At 35.8% G+C, this 11,849-nt stretch overlaps 1 protein-coding gene across 1 annotated transcript; it reads left to right on the forward strand.

Annotated features, from left to right (window-relative positions):
* Positions 1-26: 26 nt before the first annotated feature.
* On the forward strand, positions 27-8,477 carry LOC130221513 (apoptosis regulator BAX-like). Its single transcript, XM_056454045.1, has 6 exons — positions 27-85; positions 4,464-4,512; positions 4,593-4,751; positions 4,858-4,993; positions 6,741-6,845; positions 7,044-8,477. Exons 1-6 carry the CDS (start codon positions 55-57, stop codon positions 7,140-7,142), a joined length of 579 nt encoding a protein of 192 aa, XP_056310020.1. The 5' UTR covers positions 27-54; the 3' UTR covers positions 7,143-8,477.
* The last annotated feature ends 3,372 nt before the right edge of the window (positions 8,478-11,849 follow it).

Here is an 11,849-nt window from a genome sequence, read left to right on the forward strand (position 1 = left end):
TGTAAAATATTGTCGTCACGCGGCGGAAGCGTCTTCGCATATTTTCATGCTAATATGGCAGCGCCGTCGGGTGGAGGCGATACGGGTAAGTGCCGCTTATATGTTTTATTAATGATTTTCGCCTGTTTGTCCGTCTCGTAACTCAAACGACTAATATAGCATCTAGACGAACGCTTTCATATACAACAGAAGGTTGTTTCTCGTGTAAAATACGAGTTTGCTCAGTGCTGTTCAGTCTCAGCCCCGCTGTCTAGTCAGGAACATGTCTGTACAAATACCGATCATCATCCGCTCACAGCCACTGACAGACAGACAGACAGACAGCAATCAAACAAGCCAGCAATAAAACTAATGTCGTGTTTTTGGCAGCATCTGAATGTGGCACCGCATTCCAAACAGCATTTTTACCATACTTTGCTTAATAATAAACAGATTATTGGGAATCATGTTTTGAACGATCGAGTGGTTAAAAACATTTGTGTGATTGGCAGAGCCTCTGTGCGTGCGTGTTGGTTATTCACATGCCCAATATCCAAAGTATGACATCATCTTTTTACTGCTGTTAGCAGGGGTTGTAAACAATGTTCTGAGCTGGGGTGATGCCTGTTTAAAGGCACAGTGTTGTTGTAAAGGCACAAAATTACGTCATTGTTGAATCGTAATAATATGTTGTTGTTTCACTGTTTTCATGGTTTGAAACACAAACATACTTGATAAGAAACACACAAACATACTTGATAAGCTGTATAACAAGATCTGTTACATCACGTGCCAGACAGTCATGAAAGGTCATTGAGGTTGTCTAACAACTTATGAGGGTTTTGATTCATTGATATGTTATGTTGACTGTCAAGGTAATTATAGACCTTTATGTTGAAATAATATTTATAATATCATGTAATATACACTCACCGGCCACTTTATTAGGTACACCTGTCCAACTGCTCGTTAACCCGAATTTTCAATCACATGGCAGCAACTCAATGCACTTAGGCATGTAGACATGGTCAAGACGATCTGCTGTAGTTTAAACTGAGCATCAGAATGAAGAAGAAAGGTGATTTATGGTTGTTGGTGCCACACTAGCTGGTCTGAGTATTTCAGAACCTGCTTATCTACTGCGATTTTCACGCTCAAACATCTCTAGAGTTTACAGAAAATGGTCAGAAAAAGAGAAAATATCCAGTGAGCGGCAGTTCTGTGCCTTGTTGATGCCTGTAAATGCCTTGTTGATGTCAGAGGAGAATGGCCAGACATAGAAAGGCAACAGTAACTCGAATAATCACTCGTTACAACCAAGGTATGCAGAAGAGCATTTCTGAACGCACAACACGTCCAACCTTGAGCTGGATGGGCTACAGTAGCAGAAGACCATACTTTTGGGATGTGGTGGAATGGGAGATTATGGCAGTTCTGAAGGCAAAAGGGGGTCCAACCCGGTACTAGAAATAGTGGCCGGTGAGTGTATATGTAGGTGTTGGCAAATATATATAACATGAAAAATTGTTCTTTATTTCAAGAATATATTGATATTTAATTTCCGGTTTATATTTATGTGTTTGAGTAAAATATATTTATTTTATTTTGTAAACTAATGATGTCTTTTTTTGATCATTTGGAGCATTTTTGGAGCAAAATCAAATAAAATGTTCCATTTATATAAACGTTTTAAGTTAAGAAGAGTTCATAAATTTTAATAAATTAATATGTTTCTTTTACTAAACAGCTTTCTTTATTTATTGGTCTAAATGACCATATTTTTACTTGAAATTATCAAACATTTATAGAGTAATAAAACATTGTAGTCAAACTTTTGCCTAGAAAATCCAGAGTCTCTTAACTTTTTCCAAAAATTTGTTCTCTAAAGTTTGTAAAATCACTTTTCTTTTATTTACATAAGACATAAGTGCCTGTGATTACAGATTTAGTTTTTTATTTTAGGGAGGTGGGGTGGGGGGGTTGAAGTTCATGGAAACTAATGTGGTTCAATGTGACGCCTAACCACAAAATATGTACAGCCATCTTAGAAACTTTCCATTCACACAAATGACATTTTAAATGAGAAGAAACTTGCAAAGATAAAATAAAACAAATTTAAAATGGTGTTTCATGCGATTAAAACATAAGCCAGATTAAGCCAGCCAGATAATAATAAATAAACAAAAGCCAAAATTAACTTATTAACAAAGCACCATATAAATCAGTTGTGTCTATAGGATCGAAAATGTATGAAATGCAGAAAATGCTGTCTCGGTAAACAGCTAGAAACAGCAGTGTGTTCGTGTGAAGTGAAGGTTCAGCAATCTGAGGTATTTCTGAGCCCTTTTGTTTTATTTGAATAGTCAAATGTGTGTACAGTACTCAAGAGAGAGTCTTTTATAACTTGCGCTTGAGGCATTATTTAAGTTTAAGCGACTTTATTTCTCCATAGAAAATTCATGCATATTAGTTTCTTTACATCAGCATTACTCACCAGGAAACTGAAACCAAATGTGTTAAATTATACATACACTGCTGAGTCATGTAGCAAACAATATGGAACAGTTCCACTGTCAGGTGCTTATCTGCTCGACTTCAAGTTCACCTCTGGGCTTTTAAAACAGCAGTTCAGTTAAAAATGGAAAATACAAAATACCACCATCTGATATTTAAGCCTATATAGATTCAGTACATTTATGATGCATGGCTAATGGAACGAATGCATCTAACAAACTGTATGAGGTGTACCCAGTACTAAATTAAGGAGTTAATTGTTATTGCTTAAAAAACGATTTCTACAAAGATTTAAGATGATGTTGAATTGGTCACCAAAGACATAAAACCAATTTGTGAATTTCTTTAGTATGAAAAAAAAAATGTGTTCACAATGGGGAAAAAATACTTAAAATATATTTAATTTCACGTAAGTAATAAAAGTTTTGCACTAAGCTTTTTTAAAAATGTCTAATATATTTTTGTAAGTTAGGTAAAATAACTTGTTTATTGTTGAGTAATATTTGCTTATTCATTATTTAATAGTTTGATTTAAAAATGAACTCAAGGTGTCATAAAACCTCACTGTACTACATCTAACTAAAAAAGCAACCATAAAACATTGAAAATACATATGGAAAATGGTTCAAAAAAGCTAAATTCCATTTAATTGCATAATAGGAACACCAGTATCAGAAAGTTGAGTATGCTTTAGATAATATTATTACTTTGATATTCCTCAAAGAATCATTATAAATATTATTTTCTACTTGCCTGTTTCTTTTTTCTTTTTCCCCCAGAACTAAATTATTTAACGTAAAACTTTAAATTTACTTTATCACAAAACAAGTTTAGCCTTGCATTTTAAATAATATTTTTGGTTAAAAAAGCATATTAATGTACATTTGTTATAAGGTTTTATTTTGATTATCAGTTAATTTACACGCTAAGCAGTAGGGCTGCACAAAATATAATTTCAGCATAGATATTGCAGTGTGCAAATCCACAAGTCAAATCGCAAAGTTATGCAATGTTAAGTCTGCATTATAGTTGACCAGGAGTAGGCATGGGATGATAACAGTTTTCAAGGTATAACACAGGTTGGAAAAGTCAAGGTTCCAGCAGAAAAGATATCCAAAGATGCCGTTTTAAATTCTAAAGAAATCAGTGTTTTTGAAACTAATAAAGACAGCAGGTTGATGATTTATTTCAATTATTTACCCTGACATGTTTACGGCTCCAAAATGTTTTAAATGTTTCTCAAAATAAAATATTTTAGAATAAAATAAAATTCTGAATGAATTCTATGAATTTGGACATACTACTCGGCTCGCATACTGTTTTTAGCACACTATATAGTATGTGATTTTTGGATGCAGCCATTGTGTTCAAAGTAGACAAAAGTGCTTGTTTTTACCCAGACATTAAAAATGATATATTGTAGAGCAGTAATCACAGTACTGTGAAACCGTGATATTTTTATCCAAGGTTATCATACTGTTAGAAACTTATAGCGGCCCATGCCTAACCAGGAGCTACAGAATTGTATTTAAACACTGTGTTTATGAAATATAAATACAGAATTTATATGAATTTTATAAGATTCATACAAGAACAACAAAAAAGTTTTTCTTACTTAGAATTTTAGTCTTCATATCTACATTTCAAAGTTATTTAACTTACCCCACTGGCAGGCAATCCTGCTTGTTTTGAGGAAAAAAAACTCTTAAACTCTTAATTTCCCTTATTTCATCAGAATTTTAAAACAAAACAATATTTTTACTTGATTTAACAGTTTTTTAAGACAATTTAATACTGCATTTACTGTTTATTTTGAGATCAATATAGCAACTTTAATATGGCATTAAATACATATTTTACTATGTTTATACTTAATCAGCTAAACCTCCTTTTCTTTCAACTACAAGTGCATGAGTTTCTCTCATATATCGTGCTGATTTAAATCATTTAAATTCTCTGTAATTCTGAAGGCAGTGGCAATGACCAGATACTTGACTTGGGAGCTGCACTTCTCAACAAGTGAGTATCGTTTTTATCCCCCCACCTCATTTTCTGTGCTCTCTGCATTTGTTTTTGTTCATGGCCTCTGCCTCTTGCAGCTTTGTGTATGAGCGTGTTCGTCGGCATGGAGACAGGGATGCTGAAGTGACCCGGAGTCAGCTGGGGGGCGTGGAGCTGTGTGACCCCAGCCATAAACGCCTCGCGCAGTGTTTGCAGCAGATTGGGGATGAGCTGGATGGAAACATGCAGCTGCAAAGGTAATGATGATGACATCACCACCGTCTCCTGCTATGATCAGAAAGGCCCACTGGATGGCAATGTGCTGCAACTCATCCATGTGTCTCTATTGTGGTTTTGCTTTAGCATGTTAAACAACTCTGATCTTCAGCCGACTCAAGACGTCTTCATCAGAGTGGCCCGTGAGATCTTCTCTGATGGCAAGTTCAACTGGGGAAGAGTTGTGGCGCTTTTCTACTTTGCCTGTCGCCTTGTCATCAAGGTGAGGGCTTGCATAGGTTTTAGTGATCCATTGATCAAGCTTTTTTTATTGCCAATTCCAGTGTTTACAAGCAAATTAGCTATACATTTCTGAAAAATGAAAGTGCATTATATAATTTTAAGATATAAAGATGATTTTCTAGATAATGATTTGACTTTTGGGAAGTTAAATGCTGAATAGAAATGCAAATTCACTCTCTACAGGCAAAATATGGGACTTATTGAACAATAGGAATATTAGTGTTTCCTTGGTTACGACTGTAAACAAAGAGCTGGTATTTAATATACTTATTAAAGCAATAATACCATTTGAACTCTTCTGAGTTCTCTTTATACATACACTTTTATATCTCTGAGCAGTATTTAGAATTTTCTTCCAGTATTTTATGCATCAGGAACAGTGAGCTTCTCTGTCTAAGGCCAGACTTAAGCTGCATATTTTTTCAACATCTGAATAATCCACAAATTAAATCAACACAAACATTTTACTCTTATTTTTTTAATCTTTAAATCTTTTTTTAAGTATACTGAATTAAAGGGCAACTCTCTGTTCTTTGTAATTCATCACCACAGCAGCATGTCTGTACAATTATAAAAGAAGATGCTTCAATCGTAATTTGTGGTCGTTAAATCAGGTTTATTTTGTACATTTAACATAACGGATATCCATACAGCAGTGGATATTAATGTGTATCCTGTCATGTTTGCTGTGCTAAAACAGGCGTGCGTGCATGTTACATCTCAAATTTCCAAGATTCAGAAAGGTATAATAAATAATCTGATCGGTATTTTCAGCTGAAACTTTACAGACACACTCTGCAGACACAAAAGACAAAAGAAATCTTTAGAAACGGTGCAAAATAGGTTCCCTTTAATAGTACATTTACATTTGTGCATTTAGCAGACACTTTTATCCAAAGCGGCACCCATGAAAACACATCTGAAGCTTTGCTCAAGGGAATCACCTCAGACGTGGTATTGAGGTTGGAAGAGAGTGCTTGTTATTCACTCCCCCCACCTGCAATCCCTGCTGCTGTCTGGACTCGACCATGTAACCTTTAGATCCCAAGTCCAACTCTCTAACCATTTTTAATTTAACCAGGTTAAATTAAGTCTAAGCATTAGGTCGACTAAAAAGGACTGTTTATTTTGGTAATCTTATATCAGGATTGGATTATTTGCTTAGCTTTAGAATGACATTCATTCTTTGATGATGCCGCTTAGCCACACACCTCCATCCCTTAGTTTGCTGTTCTCCGGCCTCTGTTAATAATCTGTATACACACTTTGTAGTATCATCTATGTAGGGTCAGTGGTTAGCACTGCAGCCTTTCTGCAAGAAGGTTGTTGGTTTGAGTCCCGGCTGGACCAGTTGGCATTTCTGTGTGGAGTTTGCATATTCTCCCCGTGTTGGTATGGGTTTCCTCCAGCTGCTCCGGTTTTCCCCACAATCCAAAGAATGTGCTATAGGTGAATTGAATCAACTAATTTGGCCGTGGTGTATGTGTGGGAGTGTATTGGTGTTTCCCAGTACTAGGTTGCGGCTGGAAGGGCATCCGCTGAATAAAACATAAGCTGGAATAGTTGGCAGTTTATTCCACTGTGGCGACCTCTGAAATAGAGACTAAGCTGAAGGAAAATGAATGAATGAATTATTTAATTAAAGATGCATTAGTTCTCTGCTAATGAATGAAAGTAATTTGGGGATAGATTTTAAATATGTCTTTTTTTTATTCTTGTACTTCTAGGCTATTTCAACCAGGGTTCCTGACATCATCAGAACCATCATAAGCTGGACGATGTCCTACATTCAGGAACACGTCATTAACTGGATCAGGGAACAGGGTGGATGGGTAAGTCATGACTGTAACTCAATCAGTTCTTTAAAGTCATGTGAAATGTTAAGTGTCGGTGGGATATTTACCAAATCGATTGATTCCATGATAAACAAAAGGACATGAACGTATAACTTAATGTGAAACCGAATATGAAGGGAAACTATTACACTTGCACTTTTCCACACTGAAACCTTATTTGTTATTCTCCTCCAGGACGGAATCCGCGGTTATTTTGGCACCCCCACCTGGCAGACAATCGGAGTTTTCCTCGCTGGAGTTATCACCACAGCATTGGTGATTCGCAAAATGTGAAGTAGCAGGAAGGTGGATAAAGTGAGAGATAAAAGAGAGTTAAGACGGTGAACAGAGGGTGAAGCAGACCAGCAAAAGATTAACAGAAAGACCAGAGGGAAGAGAAAGAGTTGGAGACAAAAAGCATTGAGAGGTGAAACGGCCTCAACCCAATGAAAGAGGAGGAAAGAGTGAGAGTTCAGCCAGCTGCAGATGGTTAAAGCTACTCTTTTTACTCCAGAGTCTGTGCTCTTTCTTGTTCAGCTTCAAATCTTGAATACATTTGCACTGAGAATGAAAGATTAATGCGCAAGCGTTTAGGTTTAGGGTTCATTTTAGGTATTTATTTTTAGTTTGGGGCTATCTGGCTATCTAGAAAAGAATATATCGGTATGTGATTTAATTTATTAGCATTATTTCAATTTCTGATTTAGGACTCATAATCTGTTTTTCTTTGTCAGATAATTGTGCATGCAGTCAAAATTCTATTTGATAAACATTTATGATGTTTGATCATTAATATATATGTATTTTAATGGGAGGAACACACCATTTAAAAGAGAAGGAATGGGCTCAGGCTGCATTCCGCTGATAATTCTCCTCTCTTCCTCTTCTTTCTTGGTTCACGGTCTCCACTGCAAGGGCTTCCAAATGTCTGCGAGTTGTATTTCCAGGTACAAGATGAGCCTCTAAAGCCTGTGAAGTGGCAAGGCAGCAGTTGAGTGGAGCAGCCAGCCAATCAGCACTCTGGCTGCAGTATGTGTGAGTTTTAGCAAGCTCCTCCTACAGCAGGGATGGACAAAACTAGTGACCTAAAATCATTTTAAACTTTACTGAGCCATGCTGATCTGTTTTTACACAACCAAATAATTTCATTGTTGAATAATGAAGGAACCGGTCAAACTTTCTAAAGAAGCAGATTCATTTCTCATCTGGGATTTGACGAGGCACCATTAGTTTGGTTGGAACTGGTGTAAAAGACATGTAGTGTGTAAGGGTTAGTAAACCAGGCTTACAAACAGATGAGTTGAGCTCTTCCTCTCAGCAAAGTCTTCTCAGTACTGTATTTTCACCATGGTTAGTCAGACCTATAATCTTAACTTTTTTATATGCTTGTTTCTTTCTCTCTTGTTTGTTTGAATACAGTTTCATACTCTTTCTGTTTAGGATTTTTTCTTTTGTTTGACAGTGCCTTGGCCTTTGTATGATACTAGCCACCACTTTTTCATCTTTTTCTACATCTTTGTAAAATGGTATGAATCGTGCACCCTAAGGTGGTCTACGTGCTGTGAGCCCATGAGTTTTTGTAAGATGTACGATTAAATAATAAATTGTTTTTATGGATTTCAGTATAAATGTTGTGGGGTGTGAATTTCTTTTTTTTTTTTTTGTAAACAAAAGCTAAACTAAAACTATTTGTCAAAAGTCATTAACTGAATAAATGATGTAAAACTCAATATCTCGAAATCAAAAAATGAAACACAAAAACCATATAAAACAAACAATAAAATTACTGGAAAAAAAAAACATATATATATATATATATATATATATATATATATATATATATATATATATATATATATATATATATATATATATATATATATATATTATCAGGGGTTGCCACAGCGGAATGGACCACCAACTACTCTGGGATATTTTAATAATTGTTTTCAGATTTAATAAGCATTCATTCTGTGGTGGAAAATCTGACCTGTGGCTTTTTAGAGAAATACCAAACACATCAGTCCAGAGCATGATTATATACACAAACATATTTTCTATATAAACATAAAGCTAAAAATGTTTTATCTTTGCTTTGGTTGACACTGGTCATGTTCTGATAACTCTGCTAAACTCTAATTAATTTAAACTGAAACTAAAAACTAAATAGATATGTGTTCACCAAATAAAAACAAAATTTTTTTGTGGTTATTTAAAAAAATGTAAAGTTGCATTCAATTTTACATTTTGTGTACTGGCAGTGTACTTACCTAAGACAATAATCGGTCATATAAGGTTGGGTTAACGGGAAGGTTTACCCAGTTTAACGACTGTGAGTACATATTTTGTATATTAAACATATATCAAATAAAGTGCTACCAAAAAACAGTATCTAAAATAATTAATACATTTTTGCTAATGAATTATTTCTCAAATGGGACTTGAAACACAGTTTGCCTTAAGCTGATGCAAAGATTCATGGTGCATTCCAAATGGTATATATTGCCCTTTGAAGGCTGCCATATTGTAGTGTTGTTCCAAACCAAACTGCTCAAAACTGGCCTTTTCGAATGGCCATTTAAAAAATTGAAGGGTTTTTACAAATATAACTGATGGACACTTCAGGCCTTCATCCTTTGAGCAGGGAAGTTGTTTGGTGTCACACACTGCCTTCAATTCGGAAGGGCTCATCCTGCTCTAATCCCTTCAGAGCAGGGGCAGATTTAGCCAGTAAGTAAAGTAAGCAGCCGCTTAAGGCCCCAGGAAATTTGGGGGCAGCCCAATAAAAACCTAGAAGTATAAATTCTACACAAAATCTCTTAAGGCCCAAGGTGTTTTTTACATGCATTTTTTTTAATTTCTCTTTGCTATTTGGGCTTATTAGAATCTAACTAGAATAAAAACCTAAGCATCATCTTTTGATACAATGTACTTTTAGAGAAAAATGATGTCCATATATGTGGACTCGTGGTCCGAATTTACATAAAACACTTTCCTGAAATTTTTTTTAATGCATATATAACAGAAATTTTTTTTAATCGCTTTGACTATCAGAGTAAAACATTTTTATTTTCTATTTTGGACTGCAGTTAAAATTAGTATTTGGGACATTTCATATGCTGCAAAATAGTTGCAGGATGACACTGTGTGTCTGTAACAAAATATAAAACCAAGTATTTTAATTAGCCACTTATGAGCTAAAATATGCTGTCCATGTATGTGGACATTCAAGCCTTAGGAGGATAACATCGTTTTCTATGATGTTTTCTATTGTGAGGGTCTAACTAATTAAATTTTAACATAATTAAAACATATACGCAAGTTTCTCTGACACCCCCAATCATGGAGCAGTCCAGCAGTCAAGTAAGGTCAGGATTCAGTTTTAGAAACAATTTATTATTTTCGATTTATATTTTTTTTACATGTGAATTCATGTTAAAAAAACAAATCAGGGACTTCCGCTTCCGCCCGCATGGAGTGAGCCAGAAAGACGGGAGCTCCTCAAATAAATAATCATTTATCTCTCAACAGACCTATCAACCCCGTGAGATCTTCACAGGTCAGTCAAATAATCATAATAACGAACTTTTCGACATGAAATCGAGTTCGAGCAAGAAAGTTACATCGTCAATTCAACGTAATACAAAAGCAGAAGGCAGTGATAACAAAATGGATGACAAAGACGGCGGCTCTCCCATCTCGCTAACAACACTCCGATCAGAGCTACAAACTCATCGGGAAGCGGTGATTAAGGACATTAAATCACAAATGGAAAACCTCCACCTGGAGATGCAAAAAAAACCGCGAAGAGATGAAAGAGGATTTGCGTGCGCTACGAGAAGAAATTTTCCCGGAACTGGCAACCTTGCACAAAGCGCAAACCGATTCGGCGAAGGAGTGCACAGAGATGGGAAAAACTTTGAGTGACACGATGGATAGAGTGGCAGTACTTGAACAGTCTTACGAACGCATTAGTAAAGAACACAAAAAAATACAAGAGAAGTGTATGGATTTAGAGAATCGTAGCCGGAGACAAAATTTAAGATTCGTTGGAGTCCCTGAAGGGGTTGAAGCGGGAAATCCGGTTCGATTCATCAAAGACCTGCTACTGGAGCTGTTTGGAGCTGACGAACTTGGGGATTCTAATATGATGGTGGATCGAGCGCACAGGACCCTTGCTCCGAGACCTACAACGGGAGAGAGATCCCGGGCATTAATCGTCCGCTTCCACTATTATGCGGACAAAGAGAAACTTCTTAAGTTATCCAGACATAAAGGCCGTCTCTACTATAAGGGATCCCCAGTACACATCTTCCCTGACATGAGTCCAGAAGTCGGCAAACTTCGCGCTGCGTTCAATCCAGTCAAGGCCAAGCTGCGAGCCGCCGGAATAACCTACAGTCTGTTTTACCCTGCCAGATTAACAATTACTGTGGACGGAATCAGGTACACTTTTGAGCACCCTCGAGAAGCTGATAAATTTCTGGAAAAGAAGTCTCAAACCTAGATTGCTGAACTGTGAGGCTTGATCATCTGACTGAAAAGAAATGCGGTGTCTGTTCTTATTTTTATCAGACTTGGACACTTAAGAAAAAATAACATTAATATATTGCTGGACATATACATAACTTTATTTATAAAAAAAAAAAAAAAAAAAGAGCCGCAATGATTATAGTAAAGTGAAAATAGTACATGTAAATTGGTCTAATGAGTACCTTATTTGTTTTTGTAAAGGAGCTAAGTGGTAAGTCAAATGGTTTACTACCCTTTGGTTGAAGTAATAAGTAACGTTAACAACAGAAATCTTCTAAACTTACTCTGCTGTTTTTTGTGTGATGTTCATACACACAATGGACAGAGTTATGTTCAACTTGTTCAGATTTTGTTGGTTCAGGTTTTTTTTTTTTTTTTTTTTTTTTTCTTTTTTTCTTCTCTCCCTCCTCCCCCCAACTCTCTTGTTTATTTTATATTATTTATATTATTTATTCATTCTTTTTCCCT

The sequence above is a fragment of the Danio aesculapii genome, chromosome 3 (genome assembly GCF_903798145.1).
Source record: "Danio aesculapii chromosome 3, fDanAes4.1, whole genome shotgun sequence".
Classification (NCBI taxonomy): Eukaryota; Metazoa; Chordata; class Actinopteri; order Cypriniformes; family Danionidae; genus Danio; species Danio aesculapii.